Source organism: Raphanus sativus, chromosome 7 (assembly GCF_000801105.2).
Source record: "Raphanus sativus cultivar WK10039 chromosome 7, ASM80110v3, whole genome shotgun sequence".
NCBI lineage: Eukaryota > Viridiplantae > Streptophyta > Magnoliopsida > Brassicales > Brassicaceae > Raphanus > Raphanus sativus.
This window is the reverse complement of record NC_079517.1, coordinates 18,063,162-18,083,671: the sequence shown is the minus strand read 5'-3', so window position 1 is coordinate 18,083,671 and position 20,510 is coordinate 18,063,162. Positions and strand designations below refer to the sequence as shown.

General features: G+C 36.2%; 1 protein-coding gene, 1 long non-coding RNA gene and 1 pseudogene across 4 annotated transcripts; 2 read left to right on the top strand and 1 right to left on the bottom strand.

The window, feature by feature from the left end:
- The first annotated feature begins 6,669 nt into the window (after positions 1–6,669).
- Positions 6,670–8,748, top strand: LOC108830049 (protein MAEA homolog; annotated as a pseudogene).
- A 3,014-nt stretch (positions 8,749–11,762) lies between these two features.
- Positions 11,763–13,271, top strand: LOC108830050 (uncharacterized). The gene has a single exon (XM_018603660.1). The coding sequence runs from the start codon at positions 11,763–11,765 to the stop codon at positions 13,269–13,271; it is 1,509 nt and encodes a 502-aa protein (XP_018459162.1).
- A 5,695-nt stretch (positions 13,272–18,966) lies between these two features.
- On the bottom strand, positions 18,967–20,441 carry LOC108831982 (uncharacterized). 3 transcript variants are annotated; one of them, XR_008936437.1, is made up of 4 exons: positions 20,124–20,441; positions 19,764–20,042; positions 19,381–19,585; positions 18,967–19,280 (listed from the first exon to the last, which is right to left on the bottom strand). It is a non-coding gene; the product is annotated as an uncharacterized LOC108831982 (long non-coding RNA). The 3 variants fall into 3 exon arrangements; XR_008936438.1 differs by having other exon boundaries at positions 19,381–19,572; XR_008936439.1 differs by having other exon boundaries at positions 19,764–20,036.
- Between the last annotated feature and the right edge of the window lie 69 nt (positions 20,442–20,510).

Genomic DNA, 20,510 nt, shown 5'->3' with positions numbered 1-20,510 from the left:
AAAAACTAACTAGAGAGAGAGAGACAGAGAGGAGTTACCTTAGAGAGAGAGAGAGAGGTTTGTGAGGAATGAACGAGGAAGCCTCGTTCAGAGGCGTTGCATATATTTAGAAAACACATTCCTCGTAAATTCGTCGTAAATTTACGAGGAATATACTAGGCCCGCGTTTTTGGGTTTACGACGAAAGTACCAGGCCCGCGTTTTTTGGTTTACGACGAAAGTACCAGGCCCGTGTTTCTGTTTACGACGAATTTACGAGGACACGTGCTTTCAGAAATTACGACGAAAGTACCAGGTCCGCGTTTTTTTGTTTACGTGGTGTTTACAACGCCTGTATGAAACCACAAATCAAATCCCTAAACTCCGATTCATGGTTTACAACGAAGTTACGACGAACCTAAATTTTACGAGGAAAGTACCAGGCCCGCGTTTTTTTTTACAACGAAATTACAACGAAATATGTGAAACCTCGAAAATCAAAATCCCTAAACCCCAAACTTACATATCTATACTATCATATCTTTTACACATTCAACCTCTTTTTCTAACTGAAACCATAAACTCCAATTTTTTTTTTAAATGCATTTTATATAAATTAGAATTTGATACACATATGAAAATAAGATTTTCTAATAAAAATCAACATTTGTTACATATTTTACATCATGAAGAATCGTTTGAGTTCTCATCAACATCACTACAATGATCATCATCGCTTCTATCGAACTCATCTTCACGTGCTTCATCCATCACATCTTCGGGAAGATCTTCATATTGACGGTTATCCGGGTCGATCAAAAGAATTTCATCAGTTTGTTGATCAAGTACCTCAACTTCATTGATTGCATCTTCTTCTTGCAAAGGTGGTTCTTCTCCAGCAACAATCCGTCCACGAGGTGTTATTTTGATAGCAGTTAACCAATTTATTCCATAACTCCGAAGGCGAAGGTATGGAAGGAAGCTAACTTGTTCGGCTTGGGAAGCTAAGATGAAAGGCTCGAATTTGTTATATCTTCTCCCAGAATGGATATCCACAACACCAAATTTGTTAAACCGAGCACCACGGTTCTCCACGGAGTCGAACCACTCGCATTTGAAGAGGACACATTTTAGCTTCAACAACCCTGGAAATTCCACTTCAATAATCTCTTGCAAGATCCCGTAAAAGTCTGTTTCACCTTTCACACATATTCCGTAGTTGCTTGTTGCCCGACGTCTCTCATATTCATATGTATGAAAAGTGAAACCTCGTGTGAAGTACATAGATGATGTGATGACCTTTGCTACTGGACCTTGGATCAAATCATGAAACCATACAGGATAATATGAATCGTCATAATCAACCTACAAATTAATACATCACTGTTAGAATTTTACATTATCAATAATAGTACCAAAAATTACTTAATATGTTAATATTACCTGTCCTTTTAAACACTTGACAAAGTGCTTATCTTTCCTTGCATCCACCTTGGTTGCAGATATTCCTGGTATTGCTTCTTCAACTTGAGATACAAACAAGCTGCAAATTAAACAAATGCATCATATCATATAATTAATTAACATTATATCGATCATATAATACACACGAATATTATTTACCTTTCAAAAGAACGCGTCACAGCATCCTCGCAGTTGGGCAGAATATAAGTGTGGGCACTATGCTTATCCTCATCACTGGACCACCATACTTCTCTCAGTTTACCACCAAACCGGCCAATTTGGCAGAAAATGTCAGGAACACCGTCTACTGCATAAGATTGCGGTACTCCACCATCATCATATCTTTTAGGAACTCTTTTCCTCGTACGAACCGTTGAAGCAAAGTAGTATGTTGTGAAGTTAGATGTTTCCGCTGTCAAACTTCCAGCCACAATCAAACCTTCCACCTTTGCAAGATTTCTTGCTTTCCCCTTCAAATGTTTCATAGATCGCTCATATGGATACATCCATCCGTTGTGAACAGGTCCGCGAAGTAATGCCTCGTACGGGAGGTGGACAACTAGATGTTCCATGACGTCAAAAAATGGTGGAGGAAATATCTTCTCTAGGTTGCACACTATGATCGGGATGTTCTCATGAAGTTGTTCGATGACTTCTTCCTTGAACGTACGTGTGCTAAGGTCTCTGAAGAAAGCTCTGATCCCTGTATATTGCAAATATAATCCAAATTAGTAACATTTCATAATATATATATATATATGTATATTATTAATTAATATTTACCTGCAAGTGCTTCATGTACATTTGTTGGAAGGAGCTCAGCAAAAGCGAATGGAAGTAGTCGTTGCATAAACACATGACAATCATGACTCTTCATTCATGAACGTTTCCATTGCTCTTGATATGTAACTCACTTCTTGAGCAAATATCGGGTATGTCCATCCTTGACTTTTTGTTATCTTTTGTCTTCCCTGGGACGTTCAGTATTGTATTCATGATGTTGTCAAAAAAGTTCTTCTCTATATGCATCACATCCAGGTTGTGGCGTAAAAGAAGATCTTTCCAGTAAGGTAGCTCACAAAATATACTTTTCTTATGACAATTGTGAGATATCTCATACCCATCAGGCATATTACCAGGAACATGCCAGTTTCCTCCTTTCTTCACAGTTTTCTGAGCTTCGTAATAATCAATGTCCTCCTCGATCTGCTGGCCTGTGAGATATGGAGGAGGACTGTCTCTGACAACTTTGTTTTTCCTAAACAATGTCTTATTTCTTCTGTAGGGATGGGTAATGGGAAGAAATCGACGATGACAATCAAACCAACAACTCTTTCTACCATTCTTCAGTTGAAAAGCATCCGTAGATCTGCTGGCCTGTGAGATATGGAGGAGGACTGTCTCTGACAACTTTGTTTTTCCTAAACAATGTCTTATTTCTTCTGTAGGGATGGGTAATGGGAAGAAATCGACGATGACAATCAAACCAACAACTCTTTCTACCATTCTTCAGTTGAAAAGCATCCGTAGATCCATGACAATATGGACAAGATAACCTTCCATGAGTTGTCCAGCCAAACAACATTCCATAAGCAGGAAAGTCACTTATCGTCCACAGCAGAACTGCTCGCATCGTAAAATTGGTTTTTGTGGAGCAATCATAAGTTCTTACCCCTTCTGACCACAACTCATTTAGCTCCTGTATCAGTGGTTGAAGAAATACATCTAACGACTGTTTTGGATGCTTCGGCCCAGGGATTAATATGGTCAAGAATAGAAATTCTTGTTCCATGCACATGTCCGGCGGCATGTTGTACGGCGTAAGAATAACTGGCTACAAAGAATATTGTCTCCCATACATACCAAATGGACTAAATCCATCGGTGCATAACCCAAGATAGACATTCCGAATATTTTCAGCGAAATCTGGGTATACCTTGTTGAAATGTTTCCACGCTCTTGCATCTGATGGGTGAGCAACCTCGCCATCCTTCTGGACATGTTCAGCATGCCACCTCATCCATGCAGCAGTCCTCTCCGATTGGTATAATCTTTTTAACATGTCTTTAATGGGTAGGTACCACATCCTTTGGTACGGTACCCTATTCCTCCCACGTCCTTGCGGCTTGAATCGTGGTTTCTTGCAGAATCGACACTCTTCTAACTTTTCATCATCCTTTCAGTAGATCATGCAGTTGTCGATGCAAACATCTATCATCTCCGAAGGCAACCCAAGACTATGAACCAATTTCTGAATCTCATAATAAGATTCAGCTAACACGTTGTCTTCTGGCAAATACTCTTTGAACAACTCCGCCCAAGCATCCATACAATTCTCAGGTAAATTATGATCCGTTTTAATGTTCATCATCCTAGCTGCTAGAGACAATTTAGAGAGACCTTCTCTACAACCAGTGTAGATTGGTTGATTTGCAGCATCTAACATTTCATAAAACATTTTTGCATCCAAATTAGGTTCTTCTACATTTCCAGTTTCATGAGCTATTGTTGTAGTTGTTTCTAAAAATGCATCAGTAATCATGTCTTGAACCCTATCATGATCTACCATCTGCTCCTCCTGATGATAACTAGATTCATTATGCAAATGATTCGGTTCTTCACTATTACCAGCATCTTCAAATTATTACTACTACTAGCTTCATTTCCACCATAACCCTCTCCATGTTGATACCAAATATAATATTGTGGTGTAAATCATATGTTTAGTAAGTGATTCCATACAGTTTAACTACGAGCAAATTTTGAATTCTTGCATTTCCGACAAGGGCAGAACATCTTACCGCTTTCCTGCGTGATCGGTGTACAGCTCGCCTGGTGCATGAATGTCTCTAGCCCGCTTAGAAATGCATCTGTCACTCTACCGGAATCATCTTTATGCGAATACATCCAACTTCGTAACTCGTAAATATTGAAGCCATCAGCCATTTGTTTTTCTTTTTTTCTGTTTCTTTTTCTTTGATTTTGTTTGTGTGTTATTTGAATTGAGAAATGATCATATATATAGACGATTTTCGTAAGTGGTAGGTGAAGGTATAACATGGATTTTACAACGAAAAGCTTTACTATGGTTTTACATCGTTTTTACATCTTATTTACAACGAATTTACAACGAAGTTAGTTTATTTAAACCCCACTATATACAGGTTTCCACCAAAAAAAACGATAACATGATTCGTCGTAAGTCACTCGTAAATTTACAATGATTTTACAACGAAGTTAGTTACTTTAAACCACACTATATGCACGTTTTCACCAAAAGTAACGTTTACATGATTCGTCGTAAATCATACGTATATTTACAATGAGTTTACAACGAATTGGGCTTTCCACGTAACAGCCTCGTAAAATTACATTGGGTTTACGACGAAACATTTTCGTTGTAACTTTACAACGAATTTACGACGAATATTTATTTCTTCGTAACATCGTCGTAAACACCACGTAAATTTACGAGGAAATAATTTCCTTGTAACGTGTCGTTATTATAGACGTGTTTTCTTGTAGTGTTAGCTGATAAGTTACCACTCAAGTGAAACCAAAGTTTGTTGTTTTTATGCTGGATATTGTTTAGTATATATTATTTATTTTTGGTATATTTTATCTAGTTTTCAAATTAAAAATAATTTTTTTGTTTAGTTTTCAAAACAAATCTGTCAAAAACTGTCCGATTGAACCGACAGATTTCTGAAAGATCTTCAATTTCCGACGAACTATTCCGTTGTCAATCCGTAGAAAACATCTATTCTCAACAGTTTTTGACGATAATGTCTGTTGGAATTCGCGTGTTTTCTTGTAGTGAAGTAATTACAGAAAAAAATTAAACCAGGAGTTCTTTTTTTAAAACACAAACCACAAGTCTATCTATAAATTTAAATCTGAATTCAAATATCAGTATTCAATGTATGAATCTGCTAGTTTTCACACTTACCTAAATTTAAATTTTACAAAATTAGTAAATTACACATTTAATAACTTCATTTCTCGTTCAACCAAAATTTATTTTCAGCATACGAAAGCACTAGTTAAACCTCTATAAATTAATAACGTTGGACTACACTAAAACTATAGGTTTTTATTAATTTAAAAAAAAATATTAATTTATTGATATACTAATTGAACCAAAAAATACTCACAACAAAGAATCCAATACTTTTAAAATCAGATCATTGTAACAACCAAATTGTCTAGAAAGTCCACCAAAATATTACCATACCCATTTGTTCAGAAAACAGTCCAACACACTCATCTTCGTAGCTTCAGTCAAGTTAAGTAAGCTCTTTTGGTTTGATTCTCCGTATGTGTCGTGTGACAATCGACACATTCTGACATTCCGTCATTCCCTATTAACTGTCACTTCTCTGATTGAACAGCTTAGCTCAAAGTTGTGTGGATCATTGATTCATTTGCTCGTAAAGTGTTAAAAATTAGTGGATGCATGCAGTTTTTTAATTTAGAAACTGAGTGATATCATTGTACTTTTCACAGTAATTTGAATGCAATACTGATTTTGTGCTTAACATACGTGATTTGTAATCTAACATATGTGTCACCTCGAGAGTTGGATAAAGCTTTACAAAACATAGTTCTGTCATATTGCTGTAAGATTTCCTTATAATGTAGCTGATCATTACTAAACCAATTATTTATAATTACAATGACAAAGTAACAAAATCCAAATACAAGACATGCTTAAACAAATTGAAGGTAGCATGATAATATTCTCTCATAATTCAGATAAATACCATACTATAATCAAAATTTGTCTAGAAAATTGGGGTTTATTAAATTATTGGATTAAATTCCCAAAAAGGTCAAAGGGGGTTGGATTTTTTTTGTCAATAACTAAAAACACTAGAACCACCCTGAAGTGATGAACACCACACCAATAATTCCACATATATATGACACGATTGAAACATTTCATGCTATTTTGACAGTTGAAAAAGAGTATTGGATTTTTTTTTTACAACAGAGAATTGGATTATTCGTTCTTACGTTTTTCCGTTGTATAAATTTAGAGAGAACTAGAAGATCTATTTTAGTAAAAAAAAAAAAGAAGGAAAAATGGGGAGTAAGAGGTTTTAATGAATCTTAAAATTTTACCAAAAAAGAGAGGTTTCATGTGTTTTTTCCTCAAATTTCTCTATAATTATGAGAGGGAAACATTTTCCGCAGCATTCAAATTAATTTAATATTTGTTGGATTATGTCGTTAATTGTTTCACGCATTACAAGAAGACGATCCGTGTACCGTTCGCGCATTACATCAAGACGATCCGTGCCAATTTCCAGCGTCGCTGATAACAGTTGGTCCTTGTTTCTCGCTTACAAGGTCTCAAACGATAGACTGATAGTATAACTTTGGATCTCGTTTGATAGTTACTACATAAGATTAAGCAATAAGCACTACACTTTGTCGTGGATTGTTTAATGTCAAGTAGATATATATCGAGGGCATGCAATGTAGTGTACTACATTTTTGCAGCCAAATTTAATGTTCAAGTACATATATAAGTCACTAATCTAGTTTAGTTATATACTTTCTATGTTATTGAGGACCCAATCAATATTCAGAAACATTTACATGTTCTTCCTAGTTTACATTGTTTTTGGCGATTTAGTTGCTACAAATAAGATTGACGCTACACTTTGGATGTCGATGATTGTTGATTAATGTTCAAGTGGTTATGTTTTTAGATCGAGGGCCCTCCTAATTTTTTATTCTTTGGGGGTGATTTCTGTCCTCTGTAGTTACGGGGTTATGGTATAGTTAGCAAGCTTATTTGTCCGTTTGAGCTAGGCAGGGGAGTTCTAACCAATTCTAGTACCTTGCATCACGATCATGATATATATCGGTTTGTGTTGTATCTCTATGATATTTTTTTCAGGACCTTGTCGACATTGACATATTTCGAGAAGCTAAGAAAATGATTGACGCCCTTAAACGTACAGAGGTAGCTTCTGCATTGCCATGGTGTGCTGATAATAAAACACGCTTGAAAAAGTCTAAGGTATGTATGTATTGACCAAACATGTTGTGCTCATTTTACGTGTAATTTCATGCTTCCTGGAGCCAATTTTACCTTCTTGTTGTAAGGACATATGTCAATGCGCATATAGTGATTTTTTCAGAAGATTGCTTTCTACTCTTCTCTTATGAAAAGAAGACAAGTGGTGGTTGGTTACTGCTAATTATATTTTGGGTTCTTTCTTTTCATCTCAGAGCACACTTGAGTTCCAACCAACGAGCTGACAACTACGAACAAGCAATCTTTTATGCCTGAAAACACGTAGCACCATGGGGAGCAACCCATATGAACGAATTGCAGCATGTTCTGGCACCACTTTGGCTTTTAAAAGTACTACATATATAATGCGCAGAGTATAAGGTGAAAAGTCTCCTTCTTTTGATGATATATCTATCTTTCAAAAGCCATTGTTTTGGCTCTTGAATGATGAATCAGTATTGCTTCGATATATATTTGGTCTCTGTTAAAGGGTGAACAAATGGTGTTTCTTCCAACTCTTGTTGAATGCATTGCTAATCAACTGACACATTTGCTGTTTTCAGGTTTATATGAGTTACAGCAGTGGGATGCTTTAGTACATCAGTTTAAAAAAAAAAGAATTTTGCAAGTTATATGGCATGACAATGGAGCCGTTATTGAACATCTACTTACAAGCAGGCTTGTCTGCACTGAAAACTCCGTATCCATCAATCTCTATAATATCTATATTTAAAATATAAGAAAAGGGAATAAAGTAGAATTTAATATTTAATGACACAATAATGTGATTCTTATTGTGTTCAGAGTTTTGTTCCTTGACATGAACCAGATATGGATTTGAAGAAGGTTGTACCAAGGAGGACCCGCTCTCACAAGAGAGCTTCCGGAAGCTAGCTTTGCCTCTACCGTACTCTAAGAAGCACCGTTCAAAGCTTGTTTGCTATATTTCTAAGGAGCTAATGGACACAGAGAACCCACCACAGGTGTTTCCCAATGGCTACGTCTACAGCATCAAGGTTTGATTTTCTTCTTCTTCTTGTACAATTTCCTATTGGTTCTGTTCTCTCTTTTTGGAATCTGTTGTTTTGATCTAGATCAGTGACATTAACAGTATAAAGATTTAAAAGTTGGGTTACTTACTTTTGCTTTTGCATTGATGGGCCATGTACTTTCAGGTTCTCAAGGAAATGGCGGACAAGAACGAAGGTGAAGTGAAATGTCCAAGGACAGGGTTTGTCTGCAAATACATGGACTTAGTTAAGGCATATATATCATGAACCCACTTTGCTCATAATCCTCACTTTGATTGCTTTAGTATGAACTGATGACAATGGAGGTGAGGTCAGTATTCAGACAAAAACCGAAATGAAAATTTCCAAACTTTCTCCATTGCTAGCTTCTGTAAATATGCATTCTAGAAAGAAAGAAAGAAAGAATGAAAAAGTTATATTTTTTTGTATATCAGGTTATTTACTCATTTCAATTCTATAACAATGTTCCTAGCAGCACTGATTTAGTGGAAGTATGTTCGGTGGCACTCGTATGAACCAACTGATCTCTTACCATCTGTCTTCTAAGTCTAAACCTTTGTGATAGCTTCGAGTTCCTGCAAAAGCACCTGATAAAACCTTTTTCAAAACCTACATTCAGTTCGTTATGTGGCAATTAGTTGAGTCAACTTTCTTTAGCACCTTGATGCAAACACTATGATACTCAATTAACCTGCTGATATGAGACGAGGTAATCTTATGTGCCTCTAGGAACTTGAGTTAGTCGGAGAATCATTATATACTGTTAATACTTACGTGATCAGCCTCAAAAAGATGATGAAAGGGAGTAACTAGTTTGTTTTGAGCACCTTGAGGAGAGTTACAACAAATAGAGTAACAGTAACAAGTAAATGTGCCCAAACACATAATGGAATCTTTACGTTTGATTTCTGGAGCATCTGATGGTTCATGAAGTCTGCATGGTTCATGAAGTCTGCAAATGGAAGTAAGAGAGAAAGAAAACATATCTAGGATATATTTAGGTTTAGGGCTAGAACTTTATACAGGAGAAGTATCAAGGGGTAGGTGCAACAAAACATTCAAGAATATCTTTAAGATCATCACTAATTGAGAAAGTAACTGAGGGAAAATAGAGAAGATGAAGTTGAAGAGTCAAGGAGAGAGAAACCCTCAGGCGTTTGAAGACGGTACAGTTTGTAGGCATAGGTTCGGTTGGGCCGGATGGAAACTGAAAAAGCCCCGTGCAGAAGTCCATCTTAAATCAACAGCAGTGACATGGCAATTTTAAGCTTTGTGATTGGACGATTTTTGCATTCTATGTGGCATAGCTCAATGGAGCTCATATTCTCCTTTTAGTATTGTACTAGATGCGATGTCCGCGCTACACGCGAAAAATGTTTGATGTTTAATGTTTTATGATGAAAAAATGGTGAAAATATAATTTTTGGTCAGTCTAACTAATTTTTTATGGATAAGTCAAAAAGAAAACTAATTTTACATAGAATTGTTTTTGTATGTATAACTAATTATATATTATTTAAAATTTATTTAAAGCTTTTATTTGATTTTTGAACAATATATTTTATGTTAGTAGAATACTTAGCAAATTATTAAGTTTAATAATATTCTGGCAAAATACACAACCAAAATCAGTCGGGCAAAGTACACACATAAATAAAAACAATACATATTTTAGTTAATAAATTATTTAATAAATTATATTGTATGATTTTAATAGTATACACATTTTTTTTTAATTAGAACAACATACAAATAAAAACAATACATATTTTAGTTAATAAATTATATTGTATGATTTCCTTAAGCTAGATTAATCTTTGTGAATACTAATACAGACTCGACGCCTACATACTACGAAAACTATGGTTTATTTTCTCAACAATCGTAAACACAACGTTCATTTATCATACCAAAGCCAATGACCCCTTCCCTCTAATTTATTGGCTTGGTTCCCTCTATATATTGACTTAACACTCTTTCTTTATCACTCACTAATTGGCAAAGGCCCGCACAAGCGTGGGATCGTGGACGGAGTTCTTGTTTCATTATTATTTTTGCTAGTGTTGCTGTAGATGTGAATTTTGTGTGTTGGTTTGATTATTGTTTTCTAGATTTTATTATAATAGGGTTGAGGTTTATGATGATCTGTGTATGTATTTGTTGTCCAGTTATGAAGTACTCAAATGTTTTAGCAGTGTGGTTATAGTTGTGCTGTTGCTTTGTTGCATCTCTGAGACTTTTTGTTTGTTTTTTATGTACTGATGATAATATTGAAATTTAATTGAGGATGTTGAGATGGTGTCCTTTGAAGTGATTTTTTTTCCTGTGAATTTTAATATATTTGTTTCATTTTTTGGTGTGGCGAAGATTTATGGTAAATTTGTTCGTTACCATTTGTTTACGAATATATATTTTTGTAGTTTAGTAGTGTAAGCTGTGTGCAATGTTTATTATTCTTATCTTGTTTTTATGTGTTTTTTGGTTTATTAGTAAATTATTGCTGTTACCGGATTTTTCAAACAAAGACATAAAAACATGTAAAAATAAGTACTTCATTTGTATCATTATAAGTGATGTTTAAGGTTTTAACACATAGATTAAGAAAATACTAACTTTATAAAATTTACATTGGTTATATACAAATATCATTAAATGAGAATAGTTCAACCAATAAGAAAAAAAGACAGCATTTTGTAATTGGTCACAAAATTCAAATGCTATTAAATTCTACATAGAATAGTGAGAACATCAATTATTTTGGAACAAAAGAAAATTCTTTAAACATCACTTAATGTAATACAGAGGGAGTATAAAATAGTTTGGTTGACAATTTTGAGTATTTGGGCCGAAGTGACTTTTAAACGAAGTATTGTTTTTGCGATATATTCCCTACTCATTGTGGTTTGAGTAGGAATATATAGTTAACTTAGAGAACAATATTTAATTTAGAGGACATATATTATCAAGTAACATTTATTTGCATAGTACATAATAAGTACTATGTTTTGAATTTTATCACTGAAATTACACTGAATTAAAACGTTTCAAATGACGTATACGAACACTTGATGGAAACGGAATGGGGGACAATTTGTGGTGGTCCCAAATGGGGGACTGCCCAATCAGTAATGCGGATATTTAGCTGGAATTGCCGGGGCTTGGGACGGTCTCAAGATCCGACAATTCCTCGCCTCAAGGAGATACGTCAAAAATATTTTTCTGAGATTATGTTCTTGATGGAAACAAAACAAAATAAAGATATGGTTGTGGATTTACAAGTTGTTCTGGGTTATGATCGAGTGTTTGTGGTAGAGCCAGTTGGTTTGTCTGGAGGACTGGCTATCTTATGGAGAAAGGAGGTTAACGTTGAGGTAAAGTTCGCTAATAAAAACATTATAGACTGCTTGATACGGTTCAGAGGAGCTAGGTTCTTTTTCTCCTTTGTCTATGGGGAGCCTAGTGCGTATGGTAAGAAGAATGTGTGGGAGAGATTGATGAGATTGGGAGGTGGTAGGAAGGATATTTGGGGAATGGCAGGAGATTTCAATGAAATTCTTCATAATGGAGAGAAGATTGGAGGACCAAAACGGAGTGCTGCGTCCTTTGCTGATTTTGTTGAAATGCTGGAGGTTTGTGAGATGAAAGAGCTTGCGGGTTCTTGGGATAGCTTCACATGGGCTGGAGTCAGATATGAGAAGTACATTCAGTGCAAACTTTATAGATGTTTTGGTAATAAGCAGTGGCGTAGCGTTTTCTACAAGGCATCTCAAACCTTTATGGAAAGATTAGGATCTGATCACAGACCAGTGATGATCGATCTGGATTGTGGAAATGGCCGTAGAAGGGGAAGCTTTCGTTTTGATAAAAGAATGGTGGGGAAGAACAGAGTTAGAGAAACGATTGACGACTCCTGGATGAAGGCTAGAAAGCTTGGAAAATTGTCTATTGTGGACAGTTTGGGTGAAGTGAGGAAGTCTCTGGGAAGATGGAAGCGTGAGAACAATATCAACTCTAAAGAAAAGATGATGAAACTAGGACATGAGCTTGAGCTTGAAACTTCGTCCCTAGCTCCTTGTTGGGATCGAGTTCGATTGCTAAAAAAAGAGATTGGTATTGCTTTCAAGGAGGAGGAAGATTTTTGGATGCACAAGAGTAGAGATAAGTGGTTAGTTGTTGGTGATAATAATACTAGTTTCTTTCATGCTTCGGTGAAGGCTAGTAGGCAGAGGAATCAACTAACTAAGCTTATCGATGAGAATGGAAGTGAGGCGTCTAAGATTCCACAGATGGGGAAGATTGCCACAGATTATTTCGAGTCTCTGTTTACCTCCACAGGCTCTGGGGATCTAAGGGCTTTCTTTTCTGGTTTGTCAACCAAGGTAACAAAGACCATGAATCAAAGGCTTACAAGAGAGGTTAGTGACGAGGAAATAAAAAACGCGGTGTTTGGGATTAATTCTTCAAGTGCGCCTGGTAGTGATGGTATGAATGGCTTATTCTTCCAAGAATATTGGGATGTGGTGGGTGAAGAAATATCGAAGGAAGTGAAAGTTTTTTTCCAGACTGGTGTCTTCCCGCTTGAATGGAATCTTACGCAGGTATGTTTGATACCTAAGATTTCGGATCCTACGAGAATGACGGACCTACGCCCCATCAGTCTATGCTCAGTAATGTATAAAATTGTGGCTAAGATATTGATGGATCGTCTTAAGCCTCTGCTCGAGCATTTGTGTCACCTACTCAATCTGCTTTTGTTCCTGAGAGATTGATATCAGATAACATCTTGATAGCACATGAGATGGTTCATGCCTTGCGTACACATGAAAGGATCTCAAAAGAGCACATGGCGATCAAAACGTACATGTCGAAGGCATATGATAGAATTGAGTGGAAGTACTTGGAAGGTCTAATGGAGGCTCTAGGTTTCTGTGAAAAATTTCGGGTATGGATCGTGTACTGTGTTCGTTCGGTCTCATACACAGTTTTGATTAATGGAGAGGCACATGGGAAGGTGGTTCCAAACAGAGGGTTGAGGCAGGGGGACCCTCTGTCTCCATTTCTATTTGACCTTTGTACTGAAGGCTTATCTCATCAGTTGAACGAAGCAGAGCGCAGAGGAGAGATCACTGGTATTCAATTTGCGGAGGGTGGTCCGGCTGTACACCATCTTTTCTTTGCTGACGACTCTCTCTTGTTATTGAAGGCTACTGAGGCAGAATGTGCAGTGGTGTGTAAGATTCTCAGTGAATACGAAAAAGTTTCTGGTCAGAAGATTAGCTTTGAGAAATCGGCTATTACTTTTGGAAAGAATGTAGAGGAGGAATTAAAGATGAGGATTAAGAAACTGTCGGGGATTGTGAATGAAAGTGGAACTGGGAAGTATCTAGGCTTGCCTGAGTGCTTCAGTGGATCTAAGGTCGTAATGCTTAGATACATTCATGAGAAGATGACAGCGAGATTTCACAGTTGGTATGCTTTCTTTCTTTCTACTGGAGGCAAGGAAGTACTCTTAAAGTCTGTGGCAATGGCCATGCCGGTCTATGCCATGTCTGTTTTTAAGCTACCAAAAACTACTTGCCAATCTCTCACTAGTGCCATGGCTAACTTCTGGTGGAATGCTCAGGATGGGAGGAATAAGTTGCACTGGGTATCATGGGAGAGAATGTGTTTGGATAAGAAGAACGGGGGCTTAGGTTTTAAGAATCTTGAGAAATTTAATCAAGCTCTTTTGGCTAAACAAGGTTGGCGTCTACTGATGGATCCTGATTCTTTATGCGCCAGAGTTATGAGAAGTCGATACTATCCTGATGGAGAGTTCTTAGAGGCGAGGCTTGGCTCTAGGCCCTCTTATGCGTGGAGAAGCATTGTCTTCGGTAGGGAGCTGCTGGTGAAAGGTCTGAGACGCAATATTGGATCAGGGGAGAGAATAAATGTGTGGTTGGATAAATGGCTGTTTGACGCTACTCCGATTGCACCTCTTAGGAAACAAATCATCTTTGATTTGGACCTTCGTGTGTGTGATTTGATTAACCCGCATACTAGGACGTGGGACAGAGGAAAACTAGAGGAGATATTCTTTCCAAGTGATGTGGAGCGTGTTTTAAAGATGAAGCCAGTGTTTGGCAAGTTGGACTCGTATGAATGGGTTCATAATAGGTGGGGAGCCTACTTGGTAAAGTCTGGTTACTGGCTAGCGTGCTCTCTAGACCAATCTGAAGTGAGAAGAAATGCTTTGTGTAAGCCCTCTCTTAATGATCTACGATCCAAAGTATGGGAGGTAAAGACTGCTCCGAAGATCAAAGTATTCATGTGGAAGGCACTCTCTAATGCGCTTGCGGTATCAGAAGAGTTGATGGTGAGAGGCATGAAAGTAGACCCCAGATGTCAAAGAAGTGGGGAGGAGGTGGAGTCTATCAACCATGTTCTCTTTACTTGTCATGTGGCCAGGCGAGTCTGGGCTACATCGGGATTTCCGTTCCCACAAAAAGGTTTTGAAAATTGCAATCTGTTCGAAAATTTCAACTACTTACTAACTTGTAGCAGAAGTAAGAGTTTCCCTAGAGATATTGGTGATTGCTTCCCGTGGATACTGTGGATGTTGTGGAAAAATAAAAACGCTTTTGCTTTTGAGGGGAAGGAGTACGACGCGGAAACTACAGTGGCTAAGTGTATGGAGGACTCGAAACATTGGCTGGAGATTACTAATGCGGCAAAAGCAGAGGAGTTTGAGATCAGTAGGAGACAGAGGAATAAGATGGGTTGGAAGGCTCCCGAAAGAGGCAGAATTAAATGTAATATTGGTATCTCGTGGTCAAAGGCATCGGGTCTAGTGGGAGCAGGTTGGATAGTGAGAGACTGTGAAGGGAAGACTTTGATTCACAGTAAGAGAGCTTTTAATGGGGTGTCTTCGCTTTTGGAAGCCAAACGGCTCGCTTTGATATGGGCTACTGAGAGTATGATCTTTCATAAAGGGGAGAAAGTGACTTTTGAGATAGAAGCTTCAGAATTGGTGGGAGTTATAAATAGGCCAAAGGCGTGGCCAGCTTATAGGGCGCATGGTGAGGAGTTGAGAGGACTGCTGAGTACTGTGAAGGAGTGGCAGGTAGCTCTGGTAACAAGAGAAGCTAACAAAGGAGCTTTTCTGATTGCTCAGAGTGTTACAAAGTACTTTAAACTGCAGTCATATGTGGCACGGGGAAGTCTCTTATGGCTTAATGAGTTACTTGTGAGTGAAGTTATTGTGTCCTGAAGGAACTATAGGGACGGTCCTCGCTTCTTTGGGTTAGAACTTTGGTTTTATAGCAGCGTGTGTCTCAGGTCTCGCTGTCTTTCAATTTGTTTTGGTGGTTTTCCTTTTGTTATTGTTTGGCTCGGTTGTGAGCCTTTGTTTCTTTCCTTTGTCTCACAAACTATCTTGCTTTCTTGAGTTAAAAAAAAAGACGTATACGAACACTATGTGAATTTTACGCTGGAATTTTTAGGATGATCAGACACGATGAATGTTATTATTGAAGTTATTGTATCTTGGGATGTGTCTGCGCTTCGGCGGAAATTTATTTAATTATTTAAGTGGGGGTTATTGGTTGTAGTATTTTAATGAATTTAGGAATTGTTTTGGATTTAGAAATTTTTGATAAATCCATTGATTTTAAAATCAAATAAATAGATTTCAGAATCAATGATATGGATTTCAGAATCAAAATAACTAGATTATCATAAATCAGTCAAATTATTATGTATAGAATTGTCATGATACAAATTGTATCTTCGTATGAAAGTTAACTAAATTTATTTTCAATGCAATTTTCTTTTCACCTCCAATAGATAATTTAGTTATGGTGCTTAAAAGTCTACAAAGTACAATATACAAAGACAGAACCAAAAAAACAGTAGTAAAATAACTGCTTCGTATATGTAGTCAAAATTATAATACACTATGTCATTATATCTTGTGGTTCTTCTGTCATTCTTCCGTTGATGCTCTTTAGGGTTTTAAAGTGTTTGTTTCTTGTGTTAATTTTCCAGTGTATAATAGAGATTATATATATAATGATAATAGACCATTACGATAGAAAGTAGAAAACTATTATTTAGGAAAATGTTAGCAATTGGACAATTGAAAAATAAAAAAATAGAAAACTTACAAAAGTGTGAGTGCTTGACATTTAAATGAAAACTTTCAAGGACTACCGTTAACAAAAGTCTTGTATCTTTTTGTGAGTGCCTTTAATAATTAACATATGTAATACATACACGAAACTTGTCAAAATAACAAGGTTCAATGCAATATTTGCTCTTTTGTATTTTTAACTTAAAATCATTCATAAATCCATTCTAATCCAATTTTAAATCAAATCCTTAACCAAATCATTATTATTGAATAACACTTGATTTTAAAATCTATTTTGAAATCATAAAACCAATAACAATGGATTTTAATATAGATTTTAAAATCATAGAACCAATAACACTTGATTTGAATATAGATTATAAAATCCCAAAACCAATAACACTTGATTTGATTTGTATTTTCAAATCCATAAAAATATGTAAACCAATAACACCCCCTAAGTTTATCATTTCCTAAATATTTTATATGAATTTGTTTTGTTTTATTTTTATTTTGTCAAACAGCTGTTCTTATATGATCTCTTTTTTATTTATAGTCATTAGTTTGCATAAAATTTTGTTTGATTAATGAAAACACAACTTAAGTTATATATTTATATTTTTGAATAAATAAATGAGGTATGTTTTAGATAACTAAATGGAAAAATAACTTCAGATTTGCGTTTTACATCATTCATCTTTTTCTGTTTTCTAGAGTTGCTCACTATTCGCACAAATATATTTTTATTGCTTGTTTCTAGATTTTTGGAAATCTTTGTTTTAGTTATGTATTATTTTCAGTGATGGTTTTCAATAATTATTTATTATTTTTCTTGGCCTTATTTTATACCAGAAAAATAAAAATCGATCAGTTACACTAATTTTAGTTTTAACTTTTGAGACCTTGGGTTGATGCAATACAAAAAGAAAACAACATCGTAATGGCTTCATCTATTTTTGTTGTTATTCATTTCTCCAATCTCTTCTTAAAATTTATGTATTCAGTGTTAGATTATGCATTTTTGATAATTTTTTGTTATATTTTTTTATTTTTGTCTTTCAAACTATTTTAAATTTTTCTTTTTGATTATATATCAGTCATTTATTGAACTTTTTGCTTTTTAATTTATTTTTCAAAACTTGAGTTTAGTGAATTAAATGGGGGAAAGTTATTTCAGTTTTAACTTCTTATATATTTTAGTTGTCTTGAGTTTGATGAAATGTGAAAATATTATTATAATAATTTTTTTCTTTTTGAAAGTTTCTTCTCCTTCTACAAAGAAATATGTATTGTACGTAGCTTCTTTGAAGTGTAATCTGTTAAGTAATTAAAAATATTACAATGACTTGCTAACCATCTTAAACTATTTAGGAGTGGTAGAGAAGATTATTAACTTTGGAATAGCTTAACTCTGAGACTGAATACAAAGAGCACATCAGGAACATACATGAAGACCCGGGCCCCTCTAATGTGAGGATCGATAAGCAAATCCTAAGAGATGAATTCGTACATAACATGAAAAGACACTAAAATGAGGAGATTAGGAAGCATTTGGCAGTTTAACATGTGGAGAAAACAGAGAGCAACCAATATTGAACAATAAATCTGTGCTTGGTTTGATATTATTGTGCTGCACATACAAACGCATCCTCTTATGAAACCATATGAATCAAGTATGCCTCAACTCTCTTCTGCTGCAAAGGTAATGACTAAAGCTCTAACTTGATGCAGCCGTGATAGCAAGTGGTATTGAATAATATTATGTTTGGAAGAAGAAAATGAAATATAGATGCAACGGAAGTTACCTGACAGAGAGCAAAGAACTCCTCAGTTCTGGATGGTAACATGGATTAATATTATAAGTTCATATGACCACCACTATAGACCGCAACACATGAAAATATTTTATAACAATGTGGTGGCAAAAAAAAAAACAATGTGGTGGCATTGAGAATCTGAAAGGTACACTGAAAATAGAAATATAAAACCATAGTGGTAGAAAGAAGAGCATTTACGAAGAACTCTCCGACGCCATTAAATATCATACAGGGACGCACGTGTTTAAAAACATGGAAGAACCACATGGTAGATCAGAGAAAAACGACATAAAGCCAGTTTGACAAACCCTCAGCCAAGGCTCCTCCGAGAAAACCAAGCACTGACTTGTAAACCAGAAGCCTACATAGAGGAACGTGGAGACCTAACACAAAAGTAGAGGTAATAGGGAGGGGTGAGATCATTCTCTGGTTTCGGAAGTAGCGAGGGAGGGGCTGTAGAACGGCGTAAGAAGAGAGTCCATGGAAGGGCCAGACAACATATCTGCCGGGTTATTGTGCAATATAGTGGTCCTGGACAAGGAAAACAAAAAGCTTCTCCATGTTGAACCATACAATAGAAAGAGGGAATCAAACTAATTAATGTAAGACAGAGCATAACTGTGTAAATCTGAACATAACTGTGTCAAGGTAGGGCGTATCTCCATAAACTTTACCGCTTAGAGTATCTAAGGCACATCACAGTCATGTCTAGCTCATAGCAAGTTGTTCAAAATTACCATTTGTTGGAGATCTCTGCAGTTCTGATATTAGTCAGCTTACTTATATCAGAGTCGAAAGCTACAAACTCAGCAGAGTCAGATGCTATGGAGACGGTTATCTGGACATGGTACCTAGCTCGCATTTACAATTTCATAGGGTGACATATGAAGTCAATAAGGGTTAACTATCAAAGATGGAAGGATGAATAATATTGTGTTCTAAATACATTACCTCAAACTCCAACATTGCAGTTTGCACCATCTGTTGGCTGTATAAATGCCAACAACTACCCCTGTGCAATCAAATGGGTTGCAGAAGTTGTGTGAGAGATCGATATGATAACCCTCGGTTTATCTATGCTTTTCTTTTTCTCCTTCAAGACATTGGTTGCAAGCTTTGCGTCTCTCCGTGCTTGATCATATTCTACAAATCACAGCTTTGTTCCAATAAACCAGATGTTCTTTTCATGTTAGAGAAGAAACAAAAGTCTTTAATCTCAATGGTTTTAAAAGAAATGTTAGTAACATGAATGCACAGACAGTTCAGAGAGAACATCAATAAAATCTTTGCTATCGATTTTTTTATGGGAAATTGAAGAGTCTAGAAAATTTTACCTATACATAACTGTCCATGAGGAGCTTTCTCTGCTTCGTAAAATGTTTTGATCACAGACTCATCTTCGAAGATTTTGTGTTTGAGGTAAGCACGGTAGCTGCTCATCTATCTTCTTTAAAGCTATCTGCTTCCTCCCCTTACTCTCCTTTTCTTCAACAAACTCCAACTCAGGTTGATGCTCTGGTTTTTGTTTCTTCTCTACCTCAGGCTCCTTCCTTGGAGGTATATCCATCTTATCCTCCTGATCCACCACTGCTTCACCTTCCTGAGTCCTGAAACTAACATCCAACAAAATTCCAAAAGGTTGTCTATGGATCTCCTACCAAATATTTACGAAATCAGGCTGCATAAAAAATAACCTATTGCTGAAGAATCTGTTCTTTAGTTCTTTGATATCTCGAGCCATTGGAAAGCATCCCCAAATGAATCTAAGACAGCGTGAGGACTCGACCCAAAAACTTGAGTGCCTGCCAAACATGATTGTAACCATACGTTGCTTGGATCCATGTCAAGCCCCTTCTTATAAACGTTGACGACATCTTGGAGCATCCTAAGTGAGCATATCTGGGTAATCTGAGAATCGATGCTTTATTGTAACTAACGTTTGTAGATTCCAAATTTTAGCAAACAAAAAAAAACAACATTTGTAGATTGGAAGAGGAGGAGTAACGGGGAAGATGAACTGAAAAGGCAAGAAAGAAAGGGTTTAATAGTTTTGTGGACCCGCTATAAAAATATGGATCGAC